This window comes from Henckelia pumila, unplaced genomic scaffold (genome assembly GCF_033568475.1).
Source record: "Henckelia pumila isolate YLH828 unplaced genomic scaffold, ASM3356847v2 CTG_461:::fragment_3, whole genome shotgun sequence".
NCBI classification, from domain to species: domain Eukaryota; kingdom Viridiplantae; phylum Streptophyta; class Magnoliopsida; order Lamiales; family Gesneriaceae; genus Henckelia; species Henckelia pumila.
Window position 1 is genome coordinate 2,104,926 of NW_027331831.1, and position 13,572 is coordinate 2,118,497.

The 13,572-nt window shown below is 34.3% G+C and overlaps 3 protein-coding genes across 4 annotated transcripts; all 3 read left to right on the forward strand.

Annotated features, from left to right (window-relative positions):
- The first annotated feature begins 682 nt into the window (after positions 1-682).
- Positions 683-4,012, forward strand: LOC140872332 (uncharacterized). 2 transcript variants are annotated; one of them, XM_073275152.1, is made up of 6 exons: positions 683-938; positions 1,034-1,144; positions 1,620-2,606; positions 2,792-3,069; positions 3,639-3,736; positions 3,835-4,012. In XM_073275152.1, the coding sequence occupies exons 2-6, from the start codon at positions 1,066-1,068 to the stop codon at positions 3,932-3,934; spliced, it is 1,542 nt and encodes a 513-aa protein (XP_073131253.1). In that variant the 5' UTR covers positions 683-938; positions 1,034-1,065; the 3' UTR covers positions 3,935-4,012. The 2 variants fall into 2 exon arrangements, with proteins under 2 accessions (XP_073131253.1, XP_073131254.1); XM_073275153.1 differs by having other exon boundaries at positions 683-826.
- Positions 4,013-4,112: 100 nt separating this feature from the next.
- LOC140872171 (pentatricopeptide repeat-containing protein At2g40720) lies at positions 4,113-7,481 on the forward strand. Its single transcript, XM_073274954.1, has 2 exons — positions 4,113-4,160; positions 4,286-7,481. The coding sequence occupies exon 2, from the start codon at positions 4,543-4,545 to the stop codon at positions 7,117-7,119; it is 2,577 nt and encodes an 858-aa protein (XP_073131055.1). The 5' UTR covers positions 4,113-4,160; positions 4,286-4,542; the 3' UTR covers positions 7,120-7,481.
- A 1,622-nt stretch (positions 7,482-9,103) lies between these two features.
- Positions 9,104-13,311, forward strand: LOC140872324 (WRKY transcription factor 55-like). Its single transcript, XM_073275143.1, has 3 exons — positions 9,104-9,602; positions 10,787-10,918; positions 12,678-13,311. The coding sequence occupies exons 1-3, from the start codon at positions 9,148-9,150 to the stop codon at positions 13,132-13,134; spliced, it is 1,044 nt and encodes a 347-aa protein (XP_073131244.1). The 5' UTR covers positions 9,104-9,147; the 3' UTR covers positions 13,135-13,311.
- The last annotated feature ends 261 nt before the right edge of the window (positions 13,312-13,572 follow it).

Here is a 13,572-nt window from a genome sequence, read left to right on the forward strand (position 1 = left end):
CTTAATAACCGCAAATCACGTCACTCAGGTAATCCACAACGTACAAGGCTTGACCACTGGCCAAGTGCTCTTAGGATTGCACCTTTATTCTAAACTAGCAAACGGCGTGTGTCATGAAATATTTTCAGTTACGATTACTTTCTTTTTTTTATTTTTTTTATTTTTTTTAGATCAACATTTTATTGCAAAAAAATAAAAAATCATACAAAAAATAAAAAAATAGAAACTAAATGAAAAATATGGTAAAAATTGAAAAATTGTGAGGATGATCAGAGTTAGTGTCCAGTGAAGTAGTAAATTGACGTAGGTTTTTTCTCTAAAAAATGTGAAAGAGATGATGGGTAAGGCGAACGATTAATTAATGATTTAAAAATCAATTATAAATTGTAAAATAAAAAAATGATTGACTATTTTTATAAAGATATATCAAAAATATATTTAAAAACTTATTAAAAATACCAAAAACAGTTTTTTTATTTGGTTTATCTAATATTATAAAGTAAATATTATCTATTATTAATTTATTATACGGATAGTAAAGATAAATAAAATTCTTTTCGGATTTTTTTTTAAAATTATAAATAATATATTGCAATTCAGTATTCAGCACGCCTCGTTTACCTCTTTGCCCGCTGCTTCAAAATTCAAATCCCCACACTACATCAAACCAACACTGCACTTCTTTATGCATATATGTGCTAACCATTATCAAGTTCTCTCAAACGACGCAGTTAACACACTTTGATCAAGAATCTTGAATCCATTCATCGGATTTAGGAGATCCCTTGTTTTGTTCGGCGATCAGTTCTAGCCACACTGGATAAAGGTGCAATCTTGTATTTTTATTTCCGGGTTTTCTCGAAACACTTGGAACCTTGGTAGTTCAATTGGATCGATTTCATCGTTTTTAGGGCGAGGTGAACACTTCGAAATCAAAGGTTGCACATTCAGAATTAACATCGGATTTTGCGAAATGCTGCCTTATGTTTTTTGTTTGTTGAGGCTGAAGTCGCGAATTTCTTGTTTTGATTAGGTAGTTTTTGGAGAGGGCACACAAAGGATACCATGGAAACCCTAGAAGCATCTGAAAACTCCCGCAAGATATCGAAAATGAAAGATCTTGAATCGGTCTTATGCTCTCAAGGTATTTGCTTTTCCTTATCTAAGTTATTTATTTTATGCTTTTCACTCTCGAGTTTGAAGCTCATCACTTCTAGCTTTGTATGGTGAATACGAAAATTCAAAGGTTGGATAGAGAAGTCGGAACCAAGAACTCGCTTTATTTTTTAAAGCTAACGTAAAGTTTTATTTACTATCATCTCCAAATACAAAATTATTTCGTGCTTTTAGAAAGCTAGTAGTTAGAATAGCAGTTAAAAAACCTTTAACTCTGCACTACTCAGAATTCTAGTCTCATTAGTCGGACATTCTGACTTTTATCCTGTTATGGCACCTTTCCTGACCATGCATTGAAATGAAAACAAAATCATCCCCTGTTCTGTGTATTGTTATGAGGCTGTTTTTTCTTTTCTATCATGTTTTGCCGGAAAATTCTTGATAAATATTTAAAACAATGAGATCCAGTCACTTGAGAGAAGCTGAAAAACGAATTTTTGTAGCTGAAGCAGCACATCTGGATGCCAATCCTGATTCAAGGGCAATTGATCTTAGTACAACTGTTGGTGCCGCTAAAAGTTTGACCAATGATGATGCAACATCATGTATCCGAGAATTCTGCGAACTTCCTGCCTCTGACAAAGAAGAAATGGTGTGTAAAGATGGTTTTTCCAAGGCCAAAGGGTTCGATTTAGATCTAAATGCTGATGAAATGTCAAGTTCAAATAACAATGACCCTTTCTATCCCTATAAAAATTACGAACTTATGAAACAAAGGGAAGATTTTGAGAGTGGAAGTTCTGTAGGTCCACTGGAGGAGAATGATTCGATTAGACAGCGAAAAAAGATCAAACAAAACAATTATGTGCTTGCGTCATATGGGGATACACAAATGCCATTTCGGGTGCCAAAACCACGTGGGAGGAAGGGCAAAAATGATGTGCATAAAAGGAAGTTAGAAATTGCGAAAAAAGAACAGATTGATAGGTTTGCACAGGCTGCTGCTCCTAGTGGTTTGCTTAATGGGCTGAATCCAGGTATCATTAATCATGTGAGAAACTCTAAACAGGTTCATTCTATCATAGAAGCCGTGGCGAAATTTGCTAGAACAGAAAATCAACAATTTGGAAGTCAGCAAGATGATAGAAACAAAGCTTGTACTAGTACAAAAGATGCTAATAGTTCAAAAGTGGGTCGATCTGTTCTCAAAAAAGGCGAAATTTTGTCAGGAAGTAAGCAAATTCGAGACATTCATATGCGTCCCAAATCAATTTCTTTGTGTTCTGAGGTCAAAAGAGGTAGTGGGAATTCAAACCTGGGAAAAACAAGAATTTTTGGAAGGTTGCCCTCAGAATTTAGCCATAAGAATGAGGACGATGCACTTGTTCTTAAGTTATCGTCATCGGCATCCATTGAGTCAGAGAAAAATACCTCACTGTCTAATGTGGAGTCAGCAAACTCTACCAGTGTAGCTTCCCTCTCCGTCAAAGGTTGTTACATTGTCCTTTTCCTCTGCACTTGATTCCTTTTCAGTTTTTGGTAGTGTATAATTGGTGTAAAAGATTTAAAATATGAAGAAATGTGAATTTTCTATATTAAACCTTTATATCATGGTAACAGATAGTACCAACAAAAAATAAATTCTGTAGCTGAATAACCACATGTATGATTTCAGCTGCTAATGTAGCCTCTCAATGGCTGGAGCTTCTCAATCAAGACATCATAGGGCGCCTCGCAGCACTAAGTCAAAGTAAGGAACGAGTTCGGAATGTAATTCAAACTGTTTTGCCTCATCTATTGTCACGAGAATTTACGGCTAACAATGAGAAAGAATCATATGCAACAAGAGAATCTACCATTTGCAACAAAGAAACTGCTGAAGCACACCGTGATAGATGGTTCAAACATTTCGAAGTGATGGATAAAGCTCTTTCTGAAGAACAAGGTCATCTGGTGAGTTTGTTGTGGTGTTTAAAGGTAGAAAGATTTGTTTGAATTCACGACTGAGTTATTCATCTCAAGCTTGGTTTCATACACTGCAGGCTTTCTCCGTTTTTGTTGCGTTACAGTTATCACGAAATCTATTATGTTTTATTTGAACTTTCAGTGATTCTCAAATCACTTTAATCATGTTTTAGTACCTTCAAGTAAAGTTCATTATAGCTACCTTGATCTTTCTTTTTGAATATGCTATCTAGCATCTCCCACCAGTTTCTCACCTTTACCTCTAATAATGCTCAATTTTGAAAAACTATTTTAAAACATCCAGTGTTATTTATAGTTTAACAAACTTGCCTGCTAATTGATTACTCAGCTAGGCCACAGCCCACATACCAGCAATTATGATTTCATTTTTTTTGCCACAGGTGCATATCAATCATCTAAAATTCGCACTTTTCTTGAAACCATTCTATCAAATTATTCACGATTATGACTTAATGGGGTGGTATATTTTACTTTCTATTACTATTTACAACTGGCGAAGCGATATCTATAAAAATTTTATTCATGAATTTTATCAGGAGAGTTGGTTAAATGAAGTGAAGGCAATGCAGTTTCATTGTGAAAGTGGTTTGCTTGGTACTTCTCAACTGATGGATCCTTTAGGAAGTGACAGCAGGTAAATTTTACGAGACAATTTAGATTGATTAGTAAAGTTGGATGCACATGATTTTCTTTTAGTTTAGTTTATTTATGTCTCAATAATTTGAAATGCAGATTCGCCGGAGCTGATAATTCTGAGAAAGATTTAGTCATTGGGGCTGCTGCTGCTTCCATTTATTCAACTTGCAACTACCTGATGTCCAAGGAAAACTGACATTGTTGCTAATTATTCTAACTGGGATTTGGTCATTGTTTTTTTTGGTATCTCAACTAGGAGATAGATATTCGTGTCGGAAATTTATTGTACAAACAGTTTTTCCTTTTCAGTAACGATCGAAATAAAAAAAAAATCGAATAAAATCTGCCGGAAGCAACAACAGTAGAGGAATTTGGTCAAGACCAATCACCAATTTGAGAGCCTCCCTTTCAATCCAGCAAAGGTAAATTTTGTTAAGTAAGTTAGTTAAGTAAAGATGAAACCCAATTTCACAAATCTAACGTCTAAATTTTGTTTTTCGAATCAAGCTTTTATCTTTTTTAACAAACATTGCCAGTGCTTTGACAGGCCCTTGTCTCCTACAAAAGATTCTACTTTTTACAAGAATGCCCCATTACTTCTAAGCAACATTCAAGAATCTACTTTTTACAAGAAATTTCAATGCACATCTTCGATAACGAAATCCGGTACAGAAAATTAAAGAGGGAGCAAAAGTTCACGGAGAGCAAGATTATTTGGAAATTCAGTGTGAACCATGTTCATAGGTTTAATATGAATGAGACCTTAACAATGAAGTCTAGGCAACACCTGCACTTGGAAATTATATGAATATCATGCTAATTTCTCGAAGCATTTCACTTCTGAGGCCAATCCGTTTCGCATCACTTCATGGCAACGGAAAAGTCAAAAGCTTGGTTCAGCAAGGCCTATATCTTGAAGCCCTTCATTTATTCTCTAAAGAACCCAATTTTCCTATCAATACTTCAAGATTCGCATTCCCTTCTCTTCTCAAGGCATGTGCGTATCTTTCACACGTACTTTACGGTGAATCTCTCCATTCCATGATTATCAAAATGGGTCTTCAATACGATCCTTTCATCACCACTTCACTTCTCGGGATGTATGTGAAATGCGGGTGGCTCAGTAGTGCAGTACACCTGTTTGAAATTGTGTCTCAATGTGAAGTTTTAGTTCAGGATGTGGTTCTTTGGAATTCTATCATTGACGGGCTTCTTAAAAATGGGATCTGTGATGTGGGTTTGCTTCATTTTCGTAGGATGCAGGCGTTAAATGTGAAGCCTGATGGTTACACTTTGTGCATTCTTCTCGGATCGTGTAACCATGTCGTGGATGTTGGTTATGGGACAGAAATTCATGCCTATGTGATGAGAAACGCTTTTGATGATGACCCTTTCATAGTTACTGCCATGATCCATATGTATTCAAATTTTAACATGCCAATGGATGCTTGGTATGTGTTTGAGAAGTTGGAAAATAATTGTAACATAGCAGCTTGGAATGCAATGATCAATGGATTTTGTGAAAATGGATTTTGGAGAAATGGCTTGAAATTGTACTCGCTAGCAAAGAGTGAGAGACACGAGCTTGGATCCACAACGTTTTCCAGTGTGCTGACAGCTTGCTCACAAGGTGATGATATAGGAAATGGTTGTCAGATACACTGTGATGTGGTTAAGGCAGGTTTTGAGAATGATCCGTTTGTTAGCACTTCTCTCATAACCTTTTACTCCAAGTGTGGATTCCTTAAAGATGCAGAGAGGGTGTTTTATATGGTAGATGATAAAGAGGTGGAAATATGGAATAGCATGATCTCGGCATATGTTAATGATGGCCGTACGAATGATGCTTTATGTATCTACAATAAGATGCGATTTAGACTGGTCGGGACCAATTCTTTCACCATATCAAACGCTTTGGTGGCATGCAATATGATTGGAAAGTTTTATTTGGGCAGGATGATTCATGGCGAATTGATAAAAAAACCAATGATGGAGAGTCTGACCGTAGAAAGTGCTTTACTGACAATGTACTCGAAACTTGGTTGTCCAAAGGACGCACACAAAGTTTTCAGTGGAATGAAGGAAAAGGACTTAGTAGCTTGGGGCTCTTTAATGTCAGGGACATGTGAAGATAGGAAATTCCTGGAGGTAGTGGATTTATATAAAGCAATGGAATCTGATGGTGTGAAGCCAGATCCTAACATAATAGCAACTGTAATTATTGCTTGCACAGGACTCAATGATGAAAGACTTGGTTTCTGTGTTCATGGATTATCAATAAAGAAAGGATTAAACTTGAATCCTTTTGCAGGTAGCTCTCTGATTGATTTTTATTCTCATTGTGGACTACCAGATATGGCTAAAAGGGCATTTTCAAACGTCTCGCTGAAGAATTTGGTGGTTTGGAATTCTTTAATATCATGCTATTACCAGAATGGCCTTCCAGATATCTCCATCAGCCTTCTTTCTCAAATTCTGCAGCATGGCTTTTTCCCAGATGCTGTATCAATCACTTCTGTTCTTCATGCGGTTTCATCAATGGCAGGATTGCTTAAAGGAAAGACCATACATGGCTACTATATACGACTCCAGATTCCTGAAGATATTCAAGTTGAGAATGCATTAATGGACATGTATGTCAAGTGTGGATGCTTGAAATACGCACAAAACATGTTCAATAACATGTTGGATAGAAATCTTGTGTCGTGGAATTCAATTATTGCTGGTTTTGGATCACACAGTGAATGTCATAAGGCCATCGATTTTTTCCACAAGATGATAAATTCGGGAATTGAACCTGATGAAATAACGTTCCTCTCCTTGATTTCATCTTGCAATCACTCTGGATTTGTTGAAGAAGGTCTGAAAATATTTCGATACATGAAAGAACACAAATTTGAGATTAGAATGGAGCACTATGTGAATATGGTAGACCTCCTAGGACGTGCTGGACGCTTATATGATGCTTATAATTTGATAAAGAATATGACAATAACTCCTGGCCGAGGTGTTTGGCTATCTTTGTTGTCTTCTTGTAGAGTTCATTGCAATATTGCACTCGGCGAATTTGCAGCCAGAAACCTCATCAAAATGGATCCGAACCAAGGAAGCAATTATGTTCAACTGTTAAACTTGTATATAAATTCTGGACTACAGGGAAAAGCTGCAAATTTGAGAGCATTGATGAGGGAGAAAGGGTTGACAAAGGTCCCTGGATGCAGTTGGATTGAAGTGAAAAATATGGTTGATGTTTTCTACTCAGGGGATTCATCTTCTCCTAGTACAGTTATGATTTATGAGACGATTGATAATCTTAAGAACTGCATGAACAAAAAGGACTTTAGTATGGAAGCAGGTGAAATATTATTTGAGCCAGGATGAGGTGTGTAATCTCGAGACGTTTCATGATGGTGATCAGTCTTGGACCAAGCACTTGCTCGCGGTTTTGGTTCTTGGCTTGTTGGAGCAGTTTCCGAATCAGATTGTTGGATCTGTACGATTATCATTTGTCTTGCGGTGCTGTATGGTTACAAATGTCTCAGAGTCATCGAAACATGATACTTGAATTGTTACGTGATTTGAAAATCGTGGTCTTGCCATCGACAACAGTAGAACGAACCCCGTATAAACATTCAGCATGTCTACATTTGAAAATGAGCATCTTCTAGATGCCCTTTCAATGGCAGCTGTTGCTGATGGAAACATTCAAGCAGCAACTTCCATCCGGTTGAGTCCTTGTTTATTGTGCTATTTTTGTAATAAAAAAAGCGATGAATTCCATGTACTTAAAACCGATGTAATAGTTGAGATTGTGAAAGTTCATTAGCTTGAGCTCAAACTGTTGTAACTTTGTAATTGACTTATAAACAGTTGCTCATGTGTACATGGAAAAAAGATCGAGGATCAATAAGATGGAAAGATATGTCAATTGGTACGAGACTTTTTAAATAAAATCGATCCCAAAGTATATCCACGAGGGTTTATGCCTAAAGTTTCATTGAATTACATAATCAATGCTTCGTATGTAGCTAAATCAGCCCTTACAATGATCTCACACGTTACCCATCGAAAAAATATATATATTTTAGAGTTCATAAAAAATAAAAAGTGAATAAAATCGTTAAATTTAGTACGAAGGTACTTGAACTGAACATCTCACACCAACCATCGAGAGCGACTTCATCTCCATTAGTAGTATACAACTATACATTGAAGTGATGAAAATGACCAATACAGAAAAAAGTTTATACTTCACAGTTGTATTGACAATAAATGTATTTAATTTTATATATTAATCAACTCGAAATATTCTAAATTATGAGTGGTTTATTCGCAGTCAGATTGACTTTGTTTAGAGGACATTTATAAATAGCACAGACATGGATTTATGAATAAGAAGGAAAAATGAAATAAAATGATTATGAGTAACCACTAACCACCTTAAAAATGCTTTTGGATTTTTCAATCCAAATGATTATTTTAATTTTTTGGGAACTTCAGTTTCATGGTGAGTAAAAGTAACCATATTTAAAATTTTATGTTTTTAAAAAAACAAATATGAAACCTGTTTCAAATAAGGTAAATGTGTTTGAAATTTTCTAACGGCAAAAACTTATATAAGACGGTCGCAAGAGTCATTTTTTAGACGAATCTCTTATATGAGTTATCCATTAAAAAATATAACATTTTATACCAAAAATATTACTTATTATTATAAATATGGGTAGGACCCATCTCACGGATGAGAACGTCTCACATGAGTGTTACTCTTTTCTAACAGGGGTTAAATGTAGGAAGTATATATATATATATATTACCTACTAATATTTGAGTAATGTGAGACGACCTTACCACTTTTATGTGACCCATATTTACAAATAAAATATTTGTCCCACAAAATTAAAAATTGACATATGAAACAATCTAACGTAAATTCTTGTATGTCATTTTTAGTAAGTTAATCTATCCAATACCTCAAATGGAGGTAGCATCGAATAAACCTCCACTTGTTATTATTATTATTTTAATTATTTTTTTTTAGAAAAAAATCTGTAGAATCAATTACAATTTATTTGGATACAGAGTTGAAGCCGAGTCTTCTCGTGGACCGCTTGAAAGAACGATGAAAATGGGCCCAAGAAATAATGACCAAAGACCCAGTCATTATTTCTTAAACCTTCTTGCGTATTGAATACATGTAAATACTTTGAATCTTAATTTTAGTTTGTTTAATTAATTTCCGTAGCAGTAACCCAGAAGCATACTGCATGATTATGAACCCTTTTTCCCTCTCATATTATTTATATCCCATCGCAAACATGCATGCTTTTCAATCCCAACACAGAAAAAGAGAAAGTAAATAAAACAAGAGAAAAAAAATTATAGATTGATCCAAATTAAGTACTGGAGATGGAGGAAAGCTTGGAATCGATGATTTTGCATGGGTCTAATTTGGCTCAAATTCTTGAACAGAACTTGCCGATTCTTGCGAACCAACCGGATATTCTGGTGAAATCATGCGACGAAATAGTTTCTGTGTTCAGAAACGTGAGAGAGAGAGTGGTTTCAGGTGGGCAAATGGGTGTTTTAGAGCATGCAATGGCTTCGGTTGATGCTCGAGCAATCGCGGGAGCTGGAGGCGCGTACGTTAGACGCGTCGATGGCGTGCCGGAGAGCGATGAAATGAAAGGAATGCAGCTGCTTCATGATCGGCGGCGGCGGCCGCAGCAGCTGGGCTTCGATTTGATGTTCGGTGAAATGGGAGGCGTCGGAGGAGATATAATGGGTGGTTCGAGCGGAGGATTTGGCGGCGAGACTTCACTGGATTTCGCCGCAGCTTCCTATTCACAGAGACAGGGGAGGAGGTGAGAAACCTTGATTTTCCCAAAATATGAATTTACATGTTTTCATTTCATCCTTCATTTATTTATCTATATAAGTAATTAAAACTATAATAATCATAGTATTTTTATGTTTTCAATATATAACTGGATTATAATTATTTTCATGAAGTATTTATCGAAAAAATATGGCCATAAAAACATCGGGAAATTATTTAAATGTGCTAATGGCTTGGCATTAATGAGGAAATTAAGATCAAATGGTACGTACGTTTGGTTTTTAATGTCTCGATTTTTTATAAGATGGATTCCTTATGGCTTATTTATTGAATTTTCTTTATTTCTTGCTTGTTTTTGCATGAAACTATCATGCAAATTGTTTCACGCAAAATACCAAATATTGTATTTTGGAATTCCATAAAATACTAGAACTTTAATTATAATATCAGCTCCGTTGGAATATGTATTTATAAAATGTTTTTATAAAATTATTTTTAAAAAACTTTTTATAAAATGTTTTAAAAGTTGTTTTAAGAATAATATGTATTTGGACAACTATTTTATAAAAAATATTTTAACATTTCAAAACTAACGTTTTTCATCTTTGCCTTCTATAGTTCAATTCTAAAAACATCTAAAAACATAGCTCAAATGTTTTTTAAAAACTATGCTTGGAGAACATTTTTTTAAAAATATTTTACAAAAATTTTAACCGAATTAACACATACTTTTCTCATCGCTTTCACGTTTTACAAACTGATCAATATGATATGGTCATTCCAAGTTCAAAGATATGAAATTTACTAAACATCCAAAAAACGAAAATGTCACTCAACGACTGAGAAACCATGAAATATTGTATTCATGGATTACGTGCGAATAAAAAGGTTATTCTTATTCTTCACTCGAAGTAATTTTAATTTCTTAGCCATCATTTTCAAATTAAATTAACAAAAACCACCTTTATTATGTTTGATATATATTTCCCCTGATCTCCCTTTTCCCATAGCTCCTTTGCATACAAACTAAAACCCTTACAGTTCCATATGTGCATGTAACTTTGTCACGAAATATATATTAAAAGTAGCAAACATGCAATCATGCACAAACTGTAAAAAAACAATATTTAATGTTTGATGATCAAATAAAACTCTAATTAAGGAAATTAATGTTAGATTAAATGAAATGAAACCATATTGCATGCACAGGAAGAATGAAATGGACAAAGTAGTGAAAAGGGTAGCTGCTCCTCAAATGGGTAACCCCGATATTCCTCCTGAAGATGGTTTTACTTGGAAGAAATACGGTCAAAAAGAAATCTTGGGACGCGCATTTCCAAGGTATTTTTCCATCTTCAATAGAAATATATATATATATATATATATATATATATATATATAAAAGATTTTTCAGCTGCCCAACAATATTTTTTTACCTCTTCTCCGACCATACCGGGTTTTAGTTGTTTTTTTTTTAATTTTTCGCATAACTAAAACACGGTACCGGATTTTAGTGGTCGAGGACGAGTTGAGCATCATTGGTTGGACAACTGAAATTTCTATATATATATATATATATATATATATATGGTATAGTGATCAACCTTGTATAACCAATAAATGAATGTCACGTCAACCGATACTCATGCAATTGTCCACGGTGGTTGCCCAAAGATCAAAACTCTATATATATATATAGATTTTTGATATGGTTAGCAACTATCATGAGCACTTATATGTGAGCATTGCTGACGTGATCATTTACATCCAATAGATAAATATCACATCAGTCGGTGCTTACATAAATAGTATTCATGTAAATCAGTGAACACTGCAGTTTTCCACAGTGATATTAATTGATCAGAATCGACTTGGACCCCAATTGTAGTTATTTTAATCTAAAAGAGAATAATACATAGTCCGGTTTGCCGGTGACAATATTATAAAACTAATTATATACATGCATGATGCATGATGGATATTATATTTTTATTATTAGAAATAAAAAAGGGTTGGATTTCATTTAACCTTGATCTACTAGGAATAAAATCAAATTAGATCATTAATGCATTTTAAATGGTACGTATAATTTTATATATATGTTTCAAAAATATTTCGCGTATAAAATTCCACCGACCGACCCGTTCCGTGATCTTGAATCTTGATATCTTGGTTCACCAATATAATTATGTGTGTGTTTTTTAATTTACCCTATATAGCTAGCATCCACCACAATTATAATACAAAATAAGATATATATATATATATATATATATATATATATATATATATATATATATATATATATATTATATATATATATATATATATATGGCCAATTACTAAGAAATTACATTGCATTTTGAAAACGTCAAGCTCGATTTTTTTTCGTTTTTCAACGTAAAAGTCGCGTGTTTATTTTCCCTTTATTTTTTTTGGTTTATTTGTTTGTGTGAATCGTGGAAAACTTTGAATTTCACGAGGTCTGTCTATGACCATTTTTGAATGAATTAATGTTGAAAAAGTCAAGGTCCACGAACGTCATGTTTTGTAAGGCAACGCTAGCTGCACTTGAACACCAACTAAGCTTAATGAAATATATTGATATTTTGACTTAAATTGCGAGAAATTGATATCGATAGATCAATACATGAAAGTCATATTACAATTTAATAATATAAATAAAAGAACAAAATTTCAGAAAAATAAATATACATGCATGACCCGTATAATTAAATAAATGCATCATTCAAATGCTTTTCTAAATAGATAGATATATATTAATTCCCCAACCTTCGGCCATTATATTAATACATGAAGAATCGATCGCCAAATAACTCACTTATTTATCGGCATAATTAAAAAAATTACCAAAAAACAACATTCCTATATATGTAGTAAAAAAAATAACGAAATCAAAAACGGTTCTGCATGAAACACTTGCATGCACCAACTAAGTTTTCATATAAAAATCATGCAATTAATGTGTGATATGTATTCATATTTCAGTTTATATTTGATAACATTATCGATTAAAGAATTTGTTTCTTCTGTCTCCATTTTTTTTATTACTTAAACAAATTAATTATTTTTATTGCAGGAGTTACTACATATGCACACAACAAAAACTACACAATTGCCCCGCCAAGAAGCAAGTTCAACGACTCGACCACGATCCCTTCGTACTCGAGGTCACATACCGAAACAACCACACCTGCCGCGCGGCGGCGGCATCCTCCGCTCCCACGCCGGTGCTGGTCCCACCCTCCACCACCGCACCGCCTCCGCCACTGCCGCTTTTCCCTACGCCACTCGCCCCGACCCCGTGGCTCTCCATGAATATCTTCCACGACCTTGGAGGTGTTCCAGCGGCTAGCTCCGGCGGATTGGAGGCCGGAAGCGGCGGCGGCCGCGTGGAGTTCAACGAGTTTCAGCCGGTGGCGGATATGGCCGATGCGATGTTTAATTCTGGTAGCAGAAGCAGCGATAGCATGGATCTTATCTTCTCCTCCATGGATGATCATACGTGGGACTCTATGGAAGAAAAGAAGGATTAATTAGTAGATTCATTAAGCCAGCCCATTAATTTGTTTAATCGCAATTTTTAACAAGAAAGGTTAATTATTTCATTAAAATTTAATTTATCGCTCTACGAAAAGAACAAGCTAGTAGTGATGATTTAGCTATAGATATATATATATAGATAGGATTGGTGAGTTATTCAAACAAATTGTCGAATTATGTACTTAAATAATATCCATATTTCATATTGTCCCCTTATAAATTTTGAATATTAAGATACCGTTTGGTTTGATATATAAAATAAGTAATATATAGATAAGTAATATAATGTAATAAAAAATAAATAAAAAATGATAATTAAATTATTATTTGATTTGATTGATAAATTATAATTTGTTTGATTTGATTGATTAAATTTTAGATAAAATGATAAAAATACAATTTTGTCCTTTTAATAATTAAAAAATATGAAT

Bases quoted from the DNA above. Each gene is read 5' to 3' on its own strand.
- LOC140872324 (XM_073275143.1), top strand. From the start codon at position 9,148: ATGGAGGAAAGCTTGGAATCGATGATTTTGCATGGGTCTAATTTGGCT. The intron at 9,603-10,786 runs GTGAGAAACCTT...TTGCATGCACAG, and splicing joins TCACAGAGACAGGGGAGGAG to GAAGAATGAAATGGACAAAG. The intron at 10,919-12,677 runs GTATTTTTCCAT...TTTTTATTGCAG, and splicing joins TTGGGACGCGCATTTCCAAG to GAGTTACTACATATGCACAC.
- LOC140872171 (XM_073274954.1), top strand. From the start codon at position 4,543: ATGAATATCATGCTAATTTCTCGAAGCATTTCACTTCTGAGGCCAATC.
- LOC140872332 (XM_073275152.1), top strand. From the start codon at position 1,066: ATGGAAACCCTAGAAGCATCTGAAAACTCCCGCAAGATATCGAAAATG. The intron at 2,607-2,791 runs GTTGTTACATTG...GTATGATTTCAG, and splicing joins AGCTTCCCTCTCCGTCAAAG to CTGCTAATGTAGCCTCTCAA. The intron at 3,737-3,834 runs GTAAATTTTACG...TTTGAAATGCAG, and splicing joins CCTTTAGGAAGTGACAGCAG to ATTCGCCGGAGCTGATAATT.